We start from the raw sequence: 19,829 nt of genomic DNA, 5'->3' as shown, positions 1-19,829 counted from the left end.
AATGGAAGTTGAAAGTTACAGTGGACAAGCCTATAATTACCTCTTAAAACTCATTTATGGCCTTGTTATCTTAAAAGTATGCCAGGCTGCCTGAAAACAAACATTCAGTTCTGCATTGACCCTGTGTTAAATTGGCGTACTGCACGTTTCATCTTTTATTGCAGATTAAAGAACTCACAGGCAACCTCAACAGGAACTCGTCCTCTTCCAGCCTGTCGTCCGGGCCCAGTGGGCCGGAGTCGGATGCATCTCACCCGAGCACTCCAAATGTAGAGAGAAACATATCTGTCACAGTGAAAGATCAGCGAAAAGCCATCAGAGCCCTTTTAACCTGGGTTCAGAGGAAAACCAGGAAGTAAGTTAGTGAACTGTCATAGAAAATTGTATTTTACCAGCTGTCTTTTTGAAGCCGAAAGTCTTCTCTCTTTCCTGGCTAATGCATATATTGGCATGGACTGGTGTGGGTTTTTTGTGTGTTTTTTATTCATTTATTTTACGTCTGAAGTTGGCATTCGCAAGGTACTGCAACCAGCTATATGACTATGCACGTGCGTCTAAAGAGACTGTCTGATTTTCAAGCTGTGTATGTTGCTGGCTTCATGATTTGAGTATTAAATGTTAACCTGCACTAATCTGCTTGCCACTCTAAAACAGGATCACTCTCTGCTCCTCTTACCCCTACCCCTGACTTTTCTGCAATCTATTGAGTATTTTGTACTACATAGAGGGTAGGAATAAGCAAGGGTTGAACTGAAAATAGTAAATATTGAAAGACTTGAAGAACTACCTTCTGAGTTCAGGAGCAGAGCCAAGAGAGCTGCTCTGTAAGCTCTAGACTGCTTCGGAGGACACAGTTCATATTACAACCCCAGTTTCTTCAAAATTTGAGAAGGGAAGGGGTTGAATCTTTGATTGCTTATTGTGAATGTATTTTATTTTGGGAACATTCCTTTGCCAAACATGTCCATCTCTTCTCTAATAAACAACACACTCCTTTTGCCAAAGCATTTTGTGTCCGAATGCAAGGCACAGTTATTGTCAGGTTAAAAAAACTTCAGCATAAGATGTCTTACAGTGCATGTGTAAATGCATGTGTAAATGCTTTGCATGTATTTTACCTATTAAGTGAAGGAATGACTGCCAGAGGTTTTTAAAGAACTTGGGCCAAACTTACACATGTTGGATAGCTGGATATTTAGCCTTTTTGTCTGTTGACAGATTTATATGCTCAAATTTGTGAACACAAATGCTCTATATATAGTGTTGAGGATGCAAATTTACGTCTTAAACATTTAGTCTTGTGGGCCACATCATCCCTCGGTTATCTTCAGTGAAGCTGAGGTGCTCGTTATGCAGATAAACTTGTCCCACTGAGACTACAGTTAATTGCTGCCAAAGCAGACTGTAGAGAAGGCACAATCTTAGTCCTAAAATAAAGCTGATAATATCATTAGCGGGGAGATGGCACAAGGAAAGTGAGAACCAGAGTAGTAAAGGCTATGGACTTTTTCAGTCTAGTCTAATGGTACAAATTGAAAATAAGTAGTAGGAGGAAAAATCATTTTGCAACTGCTATATTAAAACATAACTTGATTATAATCCTTTTATCCAACGACCTATATGGATTTTTTTTTCCTGGGGCTATATTTCATTGCAAGTGTGGTCATCATTTTCTCCCCCAAAACTTTGGCCACCTAATACACTTGTGGTTTATATATACACTGGCCCTATTTGCGTTTGCATAGCACCATTTTCCACTATAGAAGGCCAAGGACACAGAAATATGAATCATTTATGCTTATGTTTTTAAGTACTTAAGTGTTGGCAGTCTTCCCAAGATATGGCATTAAAAAGCTGCAGCGCCACAGAATCAGGAATCACACAGACATTTGGTTTTGCAAATGTTAAATGTGGTTGCTAAGTCCTTGAGGGCTTTGTTTTTACTAACTACTTCCTACAAGCAGGTTTATGTCAGCTGTTAGCCACACTGATTCGGTTTGTGAATCCTTGTGTTTTATGAAATATTTTGTGCTTTTCCAGATCCAAAAAAAATCTCAGATGTGACTGGTGTAACGTTACCTATAACTTTCAGGTTGGAAAATGATGAGTGCGTATATTTTGCATTTTATAACTCTTATGTACACTGTATGTAATTCCATTTAGATACGGTGTTGCAGTACAGGACTTCGCCAGCAGCTGGAGGAGTGGCCTCGCTTTCTTAGCTGTCATAAAGGCAATAGACTCTACTTTGGTAGACATGAAGCAAGCACTGGAGAAACCAGCTCGGGAAAACCTAGAGGATGCTTTCAGTATAGCGCAAAATAAGCTTGGTGTTCCTAGGCTCCTAGAACCAGAAGGTAAAACACATCAGCTTTGTTGGGTGGCATTCAAATTATAATGCATTTGTGAATATTGCATTGTCACACCTACCAAAACCTGCCAGTGATCAGCTTACTGGTGTGATAGGGTTGTGCAGACTGATAAGAAAGAGAAAAATGAATGGGTCACGGGCCTGCAGTCCTCTGTGCCTCCAGTCATATTTGTAAGCTGCTTGGGCAGAGATCTTACATTAGTTTTTAGCTATGGTTTTACACTGGTCCTGGTTAATAAGTAGATGCTATGTGATATCTGTATCACTAGCAGGTGTTAATCGGCATCCTGATGTGCTGAGAGGTGTCTCAATGCATTACCACCATTGCATAATGCCTACAAAGACAAAATATCACTCCAGGATGAAATGTGTGACTGCTGTACCAAGGAAAATGGGTAGATTCCTATTCAAACGTATTTGCATGTCCCAGTTATTCTTTAATAATACATATGTGTAAATCTAGAAATTGATGTAAAGATAAGCATATATAGTGTGCTTATAAATATAAACGAAGCTGCTTCTTATATTCTCCTGCATTTTGTTACGGTGTGGGCCTTGATTTTTACAAAAGAAAGCACAGTTTGGTTATTTGTGCTTTCATGGATCACCTGTTACAAGAATGGGCCATCCCACTAAAAATAAATCTCTGTGCTGTCCTCAGGATCACTGTCTAGCAACAGCAACATATGCATATGCTATAAATGGAAATACCCAGGTGGATGAAAAGTGACCCTGATTGGGGCTAAGTATGCATTTGGAAGTAGGAGAAAAAGTAATGCGAGTGAGGTGGAGAGAGCTCTTTAGAGTGCCATCAGTAGTGAAAAGGGTTCCAGCCTTCTGGTCTTGTCAGGGAAAGGTGCGCGGGTGTAGGTGTTGGCTCTCTCATCGTGAAGGCGGGATGGCTGTCCGAAGGTCGGTCCCCCCGGCAGCGGGTTTGAGGCCCCATGGGCTAAGCGCTTTGTCTCTGTTTCCATAGATATAATGGTGGAATCACCCGACGAACAATCAATTGTGACGTATGTGGCGCAATTTCTGGAGCACTTCCCGGAGCTGGAAGGGGTACGTGTTTACTCGGAGGTCAGGGCATTGCTTTTCCTTGGCTTTGGTGTACTTTAATAAAGTCAGATGTTGTTGTGTTCATCTTCTAGGTTTTCTTTCCAAGCAATTTAAAATAAACCACCTATTCTGTTTAGATTTTTCTTGTTTTTGTCAGATCTGGTCTAAAGGACACTCATTGGGGATTGCTAAACTGCTTTAGGTAGAACTATGCATTTAAAAATTTATATCCAGTCATAACTTTCAGAGGTTAAAAGAGACTCTACTACTTTTCAGAGGTTAAATAAGACTTTACTACTTTGGCATGTTAGCCTCAGAGTAAGGCTGAAGTTTATCCCTTCATCTACGGTGATTTTTTGGGCTTCGATATTTTTTTTTTTTTTTTTTTTTTTTTTTTTTTTTTTAACTTTTACTTTCTCAAGTATGAGGGCCACAATCAACCTGAATTTAGCAGATACTTCATCAGGCACAAGTTATCAAAAGCTGAATTTTGTTTATACAGCAATCAAATACACCCACTGTTAAGAAGTAAATTGAAGCTTAAAGGATGAGAACTTTAACACAGACTTTATCAAAAATAAGGAGTCCTTTTGATGAATAGGCCTCAACAGGGACTGGTAAAGGCCTTTTGCAGACACAGAAGATAAACTTGCTGAGGAATTAAAGGAGACAGAACACTCAGGAAATATGTGAATTATCAGGACTGAGGAAAAGAGCTACATAATTTGAAAAAAACTTTTTTTTGGAGGCTGATTGTACTTATAAACCTAGTTCAACATAATCTTCTTTGGTTTGAAAGGGTTCCCAAGGGACTCGGTGCCCACTGAACAGCGGGTAATCTTTTGTGCTTGAGTATATACATATACATCATGGTTAATACATTAAAGTTATTTCATCGCATTTGTTGACTGAAGGTTCCAGTTGGTACATGTTTCCTAGCTGATAAAATTAGTGGTCATTATTAGAGTCATGGGAATTAAAATTATTATAATAATCTATTTAAGATTATTATTTTGGGTAAGCATTAAGATTTGTTGGTAGTAAGACTTGTGGGCATTTTAGTGGACAAAGAAAAAGCCTCTCTCTACATATATATATGTGTGTGTATGTATGTATATACACATATGTCTCTGTGTGTATATATATATATATATATATAGTCTATTGGAATTGAATAATCAAACCAGGAGATTAGCATGTTTCACAGCAGATTTATTGGACTTGTTAGATTTATTTTATTCCCACGGTTTGGGATTGTGTCAAAAAGCCAAGTCAGTTGTCTCCGTAGGTACAGCAGGGAGAGAGAGGAACACATTGACTTACTGAGGAGTAGGTTTGTCTGCATCCTAATCGCCTTGTACAAGCGGCAAGTCTTGATGTTGAGCTTTGTTCAACTCACTTGCTTTGCCAAATTATTTTCTCTACTTTCCAAATAAGTGACACATGAATTGGTTATTCACGAGGTAATGGAATGATGGGCCAGTTAATTATTCTTTCTGTAGCATTTAGGAAGTGTAAAATGTATGTAAAATGTAAAAAAGTTAGATTTGTCTTTTAATGGTGTGTCATCACTTTTAGGAAGACTTTACGGATCCTGACAAGGAGTTTCCAATTGAGTCTACATATGTCCACATCAAAGACACACCTTCAGAACAGGAGGGAAAAATCTTGATTTTAAGTGAAAGTGAAGACAATATGTATACTGTTAACCATGAAAGAAGTCATCCTGCTCCTCCAAAGGTTCATATTCATGATACCCTAGAGAGAATCCAATCAGAAACTGTTCCTGAAAAATGGAATGGCAAAGCATTAGGTGATGCACAAGAAACCTTTGAAGAGGAGCTTAAGAGGCCCACCTCTCTGAAAATTAAAGGATCTGTCAGTTTTGAAACCATTTCCTCTTGGGAAGTTCTTAGTGATAAATTGATCCCAAGTGAAGGGAGCATATATGATGTTCCACTGAAACAGAATAATGATCTTTCTCCAGCTGTACTGACAGATCAGAAAAATTCTGTAGACTCTTTTGAAGACTACTCTGAAGAACTAACTAGAGAAACCTCTACTGAATATGACAATGAAACTAAGAGCATATCAGCCAATACTTCTTCTTTGAGTCCGTCGTCTTGGACTTCAGGTATACTTACAGATGAATCCATAAATAAAGTAGAAGAGACCAACCCCCAAGCTTCATCTTTTTTATCAGAAGATGCCTCAAAACAAGAAGACACACACAAATATGTTCTTCATCTTCTAAATGAGGAAATACTGAAAATTCCAGAAAGTGAACATACAAAGCAATCACCTGTCTTTGAGGCAACAGAAACTAACCATTGTTTACTGAATAATTCTAATTTCAAAAGCCAAGACCCATCTCCACTGCATGAAACAGCTGATGACTCTCTCTCAGATGTACCTAAAAATTCAGAGGACCTGGACAGCTGTGATGAAATTGAGTCTTCAGCTGAAGTGTTACCCAGTTCTTCGAAAATATCTGTAATACCCCATGATCTCTTTTACTATCCACATTATAATGTTCCCATATCAGCAGTTTTGGATGCTTATGTTGAGCCTCATCCTGAAGATTATGATATTGGAAATGACACATCTTATTCTGAATCAGTAACAAATATTTTACATGATAAGGCAATCCCATCACAGAACTACAAGGAAGATGCTCCAGAGTCAGGTTTAGGGAATAAGCTAGGTGTCTCTCCATCAGAAATGAGCACTGAGAACCTAGAGGAGAAAAAAGTGGATACTAACAGTCACATGGATTCTTCCCATGAAAAAGAAGTGGCTTTGCTAACAGGAAAAGAGAAAGAAATTGAAAAAGATGGCAAAAAAGCTACCAGCTCTCAAGGTTCCACTATTTTCCAACATCCTGAGGTACTTTGTTTTTTTATTTGTAGCATTTTTTGTGTATATATGGGCAATTAGCACCTAAACTCAATGTTTTTCATTTGCTATATAAACTCATTAGAGAAATTATGTAAAATATATGTGGTTACTTGTCCCTCAACACTGTTTGCCACGGCCCTCTACTGGAAGGAATGAGATTGCAGATACCTGAGGATATCTGACAAAGAAGATTCAGTCTACAGAGAATAAGTCTGAGTAATACTGCAGAAGTGTGAATTTTACTGATGTTTTAAAAATAGTTTGAGGCTTCTGCATAATCCATAAGCCTAAAAGATTTTTACAGAGGATATTTTTAATAATGCTGTGTAATGAGATGAACAGCAAGTAATATTGTTGGTACACAAAGGATATAAATTAGACAATTTCTGTCTGAATCTGAGTAATTTGTCTATGAAAACTTTAAACCAATCTGAATAAGAAAAGTCAGGTGGGTAAAGCTAAGGTTTGTCTACACTGGAGGAAAGGGAGGAGAAGGGGGAAATTTTGGTAACTATTCTATGTACTGGATTTAGGCAATGTGCTATTGCAGCTCTTCTTGCAGAGCTGCTTTTGAATTTTGTCTTAAATGTTTTCCAGCTTAGTAACTTTAGATAGTGTTTTTCATTCGTTTGAATGTTACTCTGTATGTTGTTTGGACATGTTTTGGTCTTGACACTTACTGGCATAACCAAGTCAAATTCCAAGAGCCGTGTTGTTCATGACCTCTTATGTAAAAACAGTTGATGGTACTTTATAGCTCAGCAATATCCAAAATAATTTTCAATAAATTATTTTTTGCTGTATTTTCAAGAAGTTATTTTTTTGCTGGACGCACTGTTTGGCTTTCTATTTGCTTTTTATCTTGCCTAATGAGACCTTGAATCTTATACCATGTGCAGTTTACCATCTGAGTAGACTATACCACTAAGATACTGGAAGGGGCAGGGAATCAGTTTTGTCGTTGTCTAATGGGAAATACTTCTTAATTTAAACAGGCTGAAGTAGACCATCTAGATGATTTATCAAAAGCTGTGAAGACGCCAGAAAAATGTAGCAAAAGGAAGGAAAAAAGAAAAAATGTGATCAAAGACTTAGAGATTTCAAAAGTTGGGGCCACTACTCTATCACTAGATAAACTGGAAGAAATGGCTGATTGTCAGGAATTTACCAGGTATTTCACATGAGTTTAGCCTTAAATACACCTAATCTTGATATGAGAGTCTAGTCTTAAAAAGTGTGCCCTGACCTTTGGATATTCCTTGTAGCTTTCTTTTGGGCGTGGTGTATTTGGACTCACTGGCTTCTTCCTGTGTTGTTCTCAAACACATAGAGTAATTCGGTACCCGTGGACTTGATTTGACTGAGATGTTTTTTGGTTTATCAAAGCAGCCAAAACCAACTGGAATCCCAGAGCATTTTGAACGTATCTGTGTTCTAACTGAGAGTTGAAATAATTGACTATGAAGTCCATGGGCTGTAAGTCCATTGAACTACTTTATTTAACTGGTATTTCTTGGCCTTTTTTCTACCTATAAAGAAGTGAATGAGACACTCAACTAATTTTATTCTGTTCACTTCTATTCCCTCCTACCTTCTAATTTAGTCCTTAGGCAATGTGTTTGAGTGGGACATGAACTGTAATGTGTCAGTGCTTGGAAATGAACCACTCTAATGAATTTGAAAGAATCTGCTTACAAAAACCTGTAATCTCCTTCTTCAAGCTTTCTTTACCCTGGAATTCCTTTCAATATTTTTTAAATGCTCAACCATAAAATTGGTAAGTTGGGATATAGTCTCACTTAAATGTAAATGATGCAAAGGTACAAAAACCCTATTGAATACTGTTTTTTCAGAAAAGATTCAAATTTGGGCACTTAGATCTTGATGTTATGGGTCAGATTTTCTTAAAGCTATTGTTTATAATGTTGCTGATTAATTCAAATCCATATTCTAATACATGCAAAAATGCATTTGTGGTTTTGCATAGCCTAAAACTAACATATACAATTGCAGTGGCTCTCTTTGAAGTCAAAGCAAAACTTGTATTTATTAACTTAAAATCTTTGCTCTTACATGCATTTCAGAACTAGTTACAGTGATTCCAGCATTTATCTCCGAAAAAGGTTTCCTAATACTTCTGAGAAGGTAAGAACGTGGAAATTTATCTTTTTCTCATTATTTCGCTAGTTCTCTTTAACTCCCAAAATTCAAATACTGTGTGTGTGTATATGTGTGTGTGTGTGTGTATGTGTATGTATATATATATATATATATAAAGCTCTCCATATAGAAAGTAAATATAAGCTCTGTGGTAACACAATAGCTCTACAGTTTCTAATAATTTTAGTGCCAAAACCAGGAATAGCTTATAAGCTTTATTGAATTATCTCAAATATATGTAACTGTCCTAAATATGTAGTATAGTATATGTATATAGGAACTTCACTGAACCTTGAACAAACCTACAAAGGAGTAATTAATACTACGATTAAATCTATTGTAATTTTTAGGCCTGATTTGTCATAATTATATAGCTGCAACTTTTCCACTTTGAAGCTGCCTTTATTTGCTGCTTCAGCTTCTTTTAGTTTGTGTTTTTTTTGTATGTGTGTAGGCATCCTTGTCACAGCCCTGCCAAAATGCTAAGTTTCTCTGGAAATCCACTCTTTGCTAATCAGAACTGGGCTCTCTACCTCTCTTCTGTAGTAGCAGTAGTGTATTACACCATTTCAGCAGCAACAGCTAACCATTAAAGTAGTTCAGTTGTAATGTGAAACTGCATCCTTAATGGCAGATGTAATTCATACTGGTTTCTTGAGCAGATGCTATACAACTGAGGTCTGGATGCATTTTTTTTTTATTTTTTTTTTATTTTGAGGGGAGAGGCAACAACAGCAGTCAGGCTGCACTGAGAAAGGATAACAGTATGTCTCTTCCCAGCACAAAAATAAAATTCCAACTTTAGAGTTCAAAAAAATTTTGTCACTGATGTTTAATGAAATTGAGATTTTTCACAGGTGCTTTAGTCTTACAATGCTGTCAGTGCTGCTAGAAATATATATGAATGAGGAGAGTTTTATTCAAATGAATAAAAGCAGCTGAAAGCAACCAAAATCCTGTTTTTTCACAACACTTTTTTTTTTCTTTTTTGTTTATCAGACTGACATGGTAGATGTGTGGGTGGAGAATAAATTTAGAAGCACCGCTTTCATTTCATTTGAGCAAACTTTAGAAACAGTCTGCATAGAATGCTTGTGCGGCATGTCTTTGTGAGACTCTGAATTTTATCTTTCTATAAAATATATTTCTGTGTGTTCCTATGTATTTGTGTGTTTGTTTATTTGTTTAAGGAATCCTCTGGTGAAAATGAGCAGATGATGACAGATACGGATGAAAAGCTCATAGTCATCAGGTTAGTGATTTTTTTTTTTTTTCATGCAGACAAACCCTTTTCCAAGGAATCTGTAACTTCTAACAGTGCTACAGAGGGAAACGAAAAATAACTATAATGGTGGAGACAGGAATGGAAATCTTGTGTAATAGCTTGAAGTCTGTATTTCTCATAGGTGTGAGATACAAAGCCTGTTTTATTGCTAGATCTCACCTTGATTAAACAGTCTTTTTTTGGCTTGGGCTGCCTGAGTAAGATTTTGAGCAGTTTCTCCACATGGTGGACATTTCAGACCAAGAAAGGAATGGGAGGAGTTCAAGTATGAGGCCTTCTGGCAGTGCTGGTCAAGACTGTTCCCAGGTTTGCAAGACTGCTAAGACAATGTGTGGCATGGTCAGTGTTAGCAGTAGATGATATTTCAGCATACTTCTGTTAGAGCACAAATGAGTTTCCATAATTTCTCTGTGTGGTCAGTTTGGACCTAGGGTACCTCCAACTCAGATAAAACACATCTGCTTTTTACCGTATATTAAACCTAGTGCTGTGATAGTGCTGAACCCAAAGCATGTATCCCTTCTGAAGTAAGACTTACGTATCTGTGTAAGAAACCAGCATTGCTTTACATTTTCCCTCTCAATTGATGCCAAGTAATGCTCCCTAGAACGTCTTGTTAAAGTGGTGGTTGCAGCAAATTGCAAAGTGTAATATAAGTGTTGCCCAAAACTGTTTAGAGTTCTGAAAATAAAAGGGCATCTTTCTGACTTTATATCAAAAGAATTTACTATAATCTCATATAGTTAAATACTAAGAACTTGTCCAAAGTTTTACAGAGGAGTAAGAGCCATGTCTGTTGGCTCATAAGGAGACAGTGCAGAAGCCCATCGTGCGCTTCATTGTCTTGCTTGCTGTCCAACTGATTGGATTGAAATGGTTCATTAAACTGCTGTCTTTTAGTTTGCCTTCTGGTCTCTACAGTCCACGTTAACAGTGGTTTGGGCTGTGCTGTTTTGTTTTGTTTTGGCTGCCTCTCACCAAATTCTGTCCTGCTTGTTTTCAGGAAGAAAAAGGACTTGGAAGCAAGTGAGGCTCCAGCACCCCCTCAGCAGACTCTGAGTGTTGAACAACGAGAGCTGTTCTACTTCATTGTCTTCCTCTGGGTGCTGGTCTACTGCGTTTTGCTCCTTCCACAGCTTGTTAGCAACAAACCTTGATCTCTGTGAGGTGTGTGGAAAATAAAAGAAGGTGGTCTGATTGTTCTGTGTAGCTGCATATGAATACGTTCCTTCAGGTGAAGCACAACTATAAATGTAGGACCTGGTATTTGTGGTTATTATCAGGCTTTCCTCTACTGTTGTGCTATGACTGTGTCTAAGCACATTTTATATTATGACAATTGTGTAAATATATATATATATAAAAATGATTTAGTAGATGCGATTTTGTACGTTTGTGCCTTGCTTTATAATATGCTAAATAAAAATGGATAATTACCAGTAGAAATATAACAGTTCAGAGCTCCAGTCTTCAAAAATGATTCTTCTGGCTTCATTTACTGATATAGGGCCCTACAGCTGTAGAAGATGGGTGTTTTTTTGACATGCTTATGAATCTGGTCAACCAGAAATGGCAGATCTTGAAATGCTCTCATATTTTTTATGGATGTTTCTGATAGAGATGGAGATGAAGATGAAGAGTTTGTTTAACCCAGGATATTGAATATAATTCTAATGTCAATCCAGTCAAGTAACAAAATCAGGTTGGGTTTTATTTAGGGAAAAGAGTTCGTTTTTTAAGGACTCAGATTCATCGTTGTCCTGCACTTGTCATGTTTAATTTGCAGTAACCAATTGATGTAGAGAAGTGTGGAGAACTTATATTCTAGCTGCTTCTCAGAAGATCATAGGGGAATTCTTAATCCAGACTATTCTCTAGAAAATACCTGAAGAAATACATTTTTGTATGTTACTGATAGTGGCCATCTTTGAAAAGGTTTTCAAAAAGCTTAATAATTTTATCAGGAACAGATGCTGTTTTTTATTTTATTGTTTTATGAAAGTCCGTCCTCACTTCTGAGGCTGCATCTGCTTCTTTTTCCTTTTTGTCTTTTCCTTATCAGATCATATGAAGATTTCTTTCTGTTGAAAATAGGAAAAGTAATAGGCAACCTAATTTATTGAGGCAATGTTGAAGCACAAGTCTGTGGAAATGTTGTTCCAAAACTGGGTTCTGTTACCCGGTGTAAGAAAGAGCATTAGAAGAAGAGTATTGAACAGTAAGAGGAATAGAAATATCCTTTAGGTGCCCAAAACAATAGAGAAAGAAATGACAGATGTAAAATTTGATACAGAGAAATGTCGACAGCCTGTATTTATTCTCTAATACAACTGAAGAAACTTCTGTGACTTGTCCATAGACACAGTTGTACCACATAGGCATCTTTTAATTTTTATTTGGGTCAGTGATCACTTCAGGATATTATATTTAGAGTTTAGCCAGAGGAGACAAGAGAAATTTTCAAATTCAGTTTAATAGCAATAACTTTTGCCCATGCAAGTTTTAGTGAAGTCACTATTTGTCATCACCACATTTTTAGTTTCGTAGTATGCTTTATGAGACTATGTATGTTGCTGCTTCCACTTGAAAATTCGTAAGTTTGACTTCAATGTGCTTTTTAAAATAAATATTTTGGCTAAAAATATATAATTGAAGCATTAAGGCTAGTGCTTTTTCTCTCAAAGAACAAAACTTAGTACAGAATCCTTATAGCTTCATCCTGAAATGCAGTGAATACTATGCTGAAGCATGGCAACTCCTTAGCAGCAGCAAGTAGCAATGTACATTAGTTTGGTGTGGACTGTTAATAGCTCTTCATTATGAGCTACTCTCCACAGGCTCCCTTGGTTTATGACAATTTTTTCTGAGCCTGTGTCCTTTTCTTTGGTTCTTGCAAGTCTCTTAGTCTTCAAGAGAAATTATCTGGAGTTGGATTACAGTCTCTTCGTAAAACATTAAAACTATCAAAGTTAAATCAAGTAAAAGAACCTTCCTTCTGTCGTCTTTGTTTTCTCTTAAGAATATTAATCATAATGAGGAGGTCTTTGGGTGTCTCATCTAAACAAACTAATGTCTGTAAAGAGTAGAAAAGTGAATGAGAATGACTGATGCTGGCAATTTCATTTTCTTCCATCAAAGAGGAAACCCTGGCTTTTCTTTCTTCCCTCCCATTGATGAGCAGTGAGTGGAGCAGTGAAACAAGCAGTTTAAGTGTCAAACAGCCTGCAGCAATTGCCTTCATTATCTCACCCAATATTCAAACTGAAGTGTGCTTTCAGGTCTACCCCATGAAGAAATGTAGATTGTTTCCTCTGTGCAAAATAGATGAAAATTATTCTAGATCAGTCCATTATACTTTCCATTTAGCTGCTTTCTATTTTTGGTTTTTCTTTTCTGTTTGATTGGTTGGTTATTTTTTGCTATAACCAGTCTACCCTACTCAGCCATGACAGGGTGTGAGGATCCAGAGTAAAGCAGCTAAGAGTGATTATATTGGTGTAGTCATCTGTGGATGAAAAGATACTGTACTCATTAGGAATTTTGCCATGACCTGGAGCTGCACAAATGACACCTGCATAAGCAGCAGCTCCCCTCCTCCAAACACACCTAACGAGATGTGCACTTTCAGTTGTAAGGCTGCATCTGTTCAAATGATGGTTCTTTCACGGTGCAACTCCCTATCCTTCATTCCAAATACTCTATTCTGAAAATATTGCTTGTTATTGGATTTTGTGTCCTATTCTTAGCTTAGAGTCTAAAAACTAGATTGCGAAATGTTCACTGTGGCAAAATCTCCTGTTTTTAACTTGCTTGTTAGAGGACTGTCTTCAGGTATCTGAGGTTTTAACAGCTGTTGGTCAATTTGAGTACTCATGTAGCCATCTTCCACCAGGTCTGTGCCCTCTCTGAGTAAGAAAGATTTTTCTGACTAAAGGCCTCATTTTCTGAAAAGTGCTAAGTCACTAGTTTGCTATTTTCATTTAGAAGTAAAATTCACATATATGAGGGTACTGATCCGTTAAGTCCTCTTCTAAAACCAGGTCTTGTTAAGCAAGCTTATGAGTAGCAGAGCATTGTGAAGTGTAAGTGCTGGGAAGTGCTTGAGGATCACTAGATAAAAGGTGTTTGATATTCACAAAAGCACCATTAAAGACTGGTACAACTATAATAGTATGGTTCAATGTTATTCTAGTACTGTAACTTAACTGCAAAATGTTTTATAGAAAGTGCAAGAAAAGAAATTCTATTAAAGATAGAAAACCCTTGAACAGTTATGGGGAGATGCTGCAAAGTTGAACTGAGTTAAATAGTCACAAACTGCAAACTGAAATGAATGTAGCCTTTGCCAAATTGAAGGAAATGATCAGGATGAGGACAGGACGCGTACAAATTACAGTAAAAAATGACAATCACTTTTCAATGCCATGAATATTTTTGATGGATTGAGCTCTAAAATGTATTTTTATTGAGTTTCTAGATTGTAATGAATGTGTCTACAGAATTTTATGCAAAGCTTCAGAGTTCAGCTGTTTTAAAAAGATTTTTATATAGCAGTGATCATTTTATCTATATATTTAATAGAACTGTAAAACCATTTTAAAAGTACCTGTAAAATTCTATGTATGCGATACGCTTATTTATTAATTATGAATAATGAGTATAAACATTAAGCTATACCTCAGTTGCATCATCCATTTGGAAACTGGAACTAGGAGATTTCTTAATGAGCAGTAGATTAGAAAAATACAGGAAATGATCAAGTACAATTGTGTGATTCTTAATACTGCATAGCAATGTATCATTTTGTGATGTTAATTTTCAGCTAAAGTTGCAAAACATACTGAGTGATTAAGCTATTTTTTCCCCTTAAATTCAATTCCTAAGGCTGAAATTTCTACATGTTGATATCTGGTATCTAAATACATTTAAATCTTCTACATCTTCTCATGACTGCCTATTTATTCGGCCTAACTCAGTGTGACTGTGACTTCTTTATCCAAGTAGTGTCCCATTGAGTTTACTGGGGTGTTGTGCAGATGTCAGCGTTTGCTGCACTGATCTCCGCAGGACCAGAGCTTTAGAAGATGCGTTGAACTAGTGTAGATGCTCTTATACTCAGCCATCTAGCAAGGTAATAGTTGTAATAGTGCATTATGACTTATACTAGCTTTAAGTACTTGGAGTCCCCTCTTGCCAAGCGCAGATTTGAATGCATCCAGTGATGTGTTGATGTGTTTAGTTCCTTGACTTCTGTGAAAGTCAATGCAACCCGTGTGCTAAGCACACACTACAGGATCTGGCCCTGAAGTGATTTAAATCAACTTTAAACATGTAGGCCAGGAAGTAGCTGAAGCCTATGTATTGCCATAGAGCTGGATCCCAACAATTACAACCCACACAAACAGTGCCGCTGACTTTAGTTAATCCCTTCCTGTGGATAGGATTTGCTTCCATAAATTCTGTAGGATCGAGCCCTTATTCATTCTAGCAAGTTAATATGTACTTCCATGTTTTGTTAAGAGAGCAACAGGGAGGGAATGAATGGTTGGAATAAAATGGTAAGATTACTGGTTGGAATATGTGAGTGAAAGTTCCCAAACCTCTGTAGCTGAAGGCTCTCACCCTGACAATAAGTTGCCACTTTCTTTTTAATTGGGCTAATAAACAGTGAAGGTGAGTGGAGGACCCCCTCCAAGTTTTCATATTTCCATGTTGTACAGCTATTGTCAGGTAAATAACATCAAAATCTTCCCCTCTGCATACCACTGATTATACTAATTTAAAGCTGCCCAGCTTACAATTTTTCTTGCTGCAGTTTTGCATAGAAAAAGGAACTGCACTAGTGCTTTATTTTTTTATTATTATTTCCCCCCCCCCAGCACAAAATAGCTGAAGCTATTTAGGCAAGAGGATGGGATTTATACACCTTCAAACAATATGGAAAAGACATAATCTGAAGAAGATAGCTTCCTTCTTCTGTCCATCTCTTGACACACAACTAGCCCACAGAGAGCTGATGATCTCCTTTAACAAGATTCAAGGAGATAGAACTGTTATTTAACCCTTTTATTCTCAAGTGCTATGTCTGTTTTGGGATTATCGTAAGTGAAATTGTAGAACATCAAAGTATTTCTTTCTTCCTCTGAATGTGAGACATGGAAAACTTCCTTCTGCCTCAGTGGCATTTTTGATGACTCTTTTCCAGGCAGCTGCTACTGCTGATAATGGAAAATGAGAATTGTGTCATTTTCTCACCAGGAGGGGAATGTCTAAGTTTATGTGTCTGGAACATAAAATTAGCCCCTGGGTGATTAATATACTTCTTTCTTCATGATAAGTTTAGAAGAGGTGATAAAAATAATTAACCCTACCTCTGTGAGAAATACTAAACCATAACATTGCATGAAAGGTGAGGTTCTGGCCTTCACTGCGTTCAGGTCACGTTGTATTTTATTCCCAGAGCAGCTTCATTACTTTCACTGGGGGTTCCCAAAACCTCACTGATTCATGGAATATATTTGCTCTATGCCCAAACAACAATTCATACAGTGGGGTCCTGATCTGTGGCTATTTTTAGACTATAACAAATAATCACTAGTGCTTAGTTAAAAATGACTGGTCTGACCTTAAGTAAAGTAACTTTTAAATTATGTCCTGCTCATTTTTTGAGAATAATAATGAAGTCGTCATTTTTAAGACTGAATAACTAATACAAGCCAAATATTTATATATTTGTTGTAATCAAATAAATTCAACTTCTGCTTTTCTCTTGAATAAAGCTTATTTTAGTTGGCATACCACTTCATGATATCATATTCTGTGTAAATGCTGAAGAAAGTGTTTCATCCTTCTTGTTAATGTTCTCCAGTTAAAATTTAACTTGTAAAGTGCTTTTTTGCTAAAGAGTTAATGAGAGACTGTTACGGTGAAGAAATCATTTGCAAGTAAGGAATGTAGTATTTACAATACATGCTTCTCTTTGGCAAGTGGTCAGGAATGATTATTATTCAAATGAAAAAAAATGCTGGGAGGATTTGAGTGGTATCAGAAGACTGAAGAATATTGAGAATACTGAAGAAGGTCTATCTTTGAGTACTTTCAAATACATTTCTTCTGAATGCTCTCAATCAGTGGTATATATTGAATGTTTGCACATGTTGCTCAAAGCTAATTTTTGTGAGAAAGAGATGTATAATTGTGTATACTTGGTAAAATAGAAAACACTGTTTTTAGAAATTGTTACTCTGTAATACAAATAGTATTTACTAGTGAATATTTCCACTTTATTTTATAAAATCTCCAATTTTGAAATAAATAGATAGGCTTCATTTATATAATGTTACTTGTGGGTTTGTCCTTTTCCCCCAAGAAAATATCTCCAAACATCTGCTTTCTGGAGAGATCACTATTTTGTTCTTATTATACATTTTCATGCGCAGAAACTATATTTAGCTTTTAGCAGAAAGATCTCAGCAGAGTGAATTCATAAAGTTCTTTTTTTACGCACTGACCCAAAAAGTGACTTTTAATTTTAGAGGAAGAATCTAAACTTTTTTTCCAATCAACAAACAGAATTAACTTCAATTTTTTTATGAAGGTAAAGATATATTTTATTAGTGCATAGAAATTGGCATTGTAGAGATGCTCCATGGAAAAACGTAGAGAAAACAATTGTGTTGAATTATATACTATTCTCATGTTCAGTTTTCTGACCTGTTTCTATACAAGTGTTTAAATGTTCAGACTAGTGGATTAGTAAATTACTAGACATAAACCTGATTCATCTCTACTGTGTTCTCCCCGTTACGCCTTAGTTTTCTTTAAAGTATATAAGCAAAGGAAAACAAAGTACAACAGAGATGCAGTACAGTTTAGTATCATAGGTATGATCCATCTCCTAAAGATATCTCTAAACTGGATAAACACAGAGAAAGAAAACAGTGTATGGGGAATGGAATTAGGAGTGCTTCTTTCTAATTAAAATTAAAGGTTGATGGGTATCATACTTCAGGAATTCTACTCCTTGCTCCAAATCAAGTCACCTTGCATACTCTCAATGTGTTTATCACTGCCCGTGAAGTAGCTGGTACTGGATGATCCTGGACCATCCTCCTCCGTATCTAAGGCTTGCAGGTAGGCAGAGATTATTGATAATGCTGCTGAAGATTTGGCATATTTGGGTCCAGTTTCTTGCCAGCGCTGACTTCAGTACCATAACATTAAAATCTCTGGATATGATTTGAGACCGGTGTAGTGAATGATGCTTAAGTGAATAATAAAAAGTTTGGGATTTTTAAAAAAATGAGTAAATTTTTTGCAGCTGTGATTAGGAATTTGCCAGTGGATTATGGGGGTTGAGGTTCAAATATGCAAAGTGGGTTACCTCAGAGTTTGGAAGCAGAATACATTTTTGCAAGAGTATAGGATCCAAACTTTAGTTTGAATTCAGACACAGAATAGGAACTGTTGTAATTAATTAATTTTCTCTAATGGGGGATAAAAGTCATTCTACTAGTGAATTGCAAAGATAATTTCTCTTTTCCTTGCTGTGTAAACATACTTTTTGTAACTTAAAGAAGATGCAACTACAATATAGAAAATAAACCTGTATGGATCATGATAGCAATAAAGATAAGCAAAGGGTTCATTTCAGACAGGGAACCAGTATGCACACTGTAGATGTGTGGGAGTCCAAGCCTTCTAAGGATAACTTCTGGATGTAATGAACATATTCTGCTTGCTAATGTATACTGAAACCTGTGATCCATCTCCACTGCTTATTTTACCTGATTGATAAACAAAAGCTAGTGGGGGTATGTCTACTCCTACCTTCAAATTGCTGGCCAGATATCAACAAAATCTTACACTTGAGGTGTGATTTCTGCTAAGATAGCAATAACATGAAACCAGCTAATATAAAGCAATAATCTTCTTGAGTTGCTGTTTGTCATAATGTTACAAAGATTATTTCCGGGACAATTTACTACAATATTTTACGAAATGCCTTCCAGTGACTAATTCCATTTCTTGGTTAGATGTTACCGCTGGCAGATCTCTGTCCCAGCCAAACTGTACACATTCTTTGGAATATGATGTGACATATGATCAAAGCAAAATATATAGCTCCATCTGCTGTAAATACTTTGAACTGATTATTTTTGCATTACATTTTTATGGCTGATCTGTACCATCGGGAACTGATCTATCCCTTTAGTGATATATATTATCTGCATGTTAGCAAGAATCAGCATAAATGTAGCAGCTAAATACATTTATACTTTGCAAAATGGTATTTTTCCTGATTCTCAGGCAAAAAAAATGAGTTTAAAAAGTATTTTACAAGGGTATTAGGAATCTTTGTTAATTTCTTTTGTACTGTGTCACAGTGAAATACAGCTGCTTATGGAATGCAAAAATTAAATGATTTGCCTGAAGTAACTTTAAGTCAGTAATAGATAGGAAGAGAGTTCCAGTTACGCCTCTGCTAAGCAAGGGCTCTCCACAATAAGAAATAGCAACATTGTTTTTAGTGAATAGTTATCAAATTCTGAGTCTCTTCTTTCTTTTGAAAGAGTGAATCAGTTGATATCACATTTTTATATTAATTTGAAAAGGTAAAAAAGCAGTTTGAAGAAGTCAAAAAAAAGACTCCAAAGCAATTAAAAATATTAAGGTCTCTTTTGCAGTGGGGAAAACATCCTTATTTAGAGCTATTAAATCTGGGTCATTGAAGTGTGAAAGTGCTGGGACAAAAGATTGCAAATAACATCTTAGAGGGGACCCAACTTTGTGCAAATCTAACACCTTTTTTAAATCTCAACTTCAGTTTTAGGAATGAATTTTGTTCAAATAAAGGTTCGTTCTTTCTTCCAACTTCCTCCTCCATAATCACACCTGCATTTTTTTTCTCATAATACATTACAGATGCTACTATTAGCAAGGTGGTTTAAATGTCTGTAACCATCTCGTATCTGCAGGAGTTTACAACTAAGAACTAAAACGCCTAATACCCAGACAAGGGGCTGGCTGAGAGGAAAGTCTCAAGCTAAATTTTCTGAA

General features: G+C 36.5%; 1 protein-coding gene across 3 annotated transcripts in view; it reads left to right on the top strand.

Moving 5' to 3' along the window:
* Positions 1-17,043, top strand: part of CLMN (calmin) — a 77,794-nt gene extending 60,751 nt beyond the window's left edge. For all 3 annotated transcript variants that reach the window (XM_062577116.1, XM_062577117.1, XM_062577118.1), the window contains exons 6-13: positions 165-355; positions 2,164-2,357; positions 3,348-3,430; positions 5,006-6,313; positions 7,321-7,496; positions 8,410-8,470; positions 9,676-9,737; positions 10,774-17,043. In XM_062577116.1, the coding sequence (XP_062433100.1) occupies positions 165-355; positions 2,164-2,357; positions 3,348-3,430; positions 5,006-6,313; positions 7,321-7,496; positions 8,410-8,470; positions 9,676-9,737; positions 10,774-10,927 (2,229 nt within the window). In that variant the 3' untranslated portion in view covers positions 10,928-17,043. The remainder of the gene's footprint in view (positions 1-164; positions 356-2,163; positions 2,358-3,347; positions 3,431-5,005; positions 6,314-7,320; positions 7,497-8,409; positions 8,471-9,675; positions 9,738-10,773) is intronic.
* Positions 17,044-19,829: the final 2,786 nt, after the last annotated feature.

This window comes from Rhea pennata, chromosome 5 (genome assembly GCF_028389875.1).
Source record: "Rhea pennata isolate bPtePen1 chromosome 5, bPtePen1.pri, whole genome shotgun sequence".
Taxonomy (NCBI): domain Eukaryota; kingdom Metazoa; phylum Chordata; class Aves; order Rheiformes; family Rheidae; genus Rhea; species Rhea pennata.
Note: the sequence above shows the minus strand (reverse complement) of the source record. Positions and strands in the feature narration are given on the sequence as shown.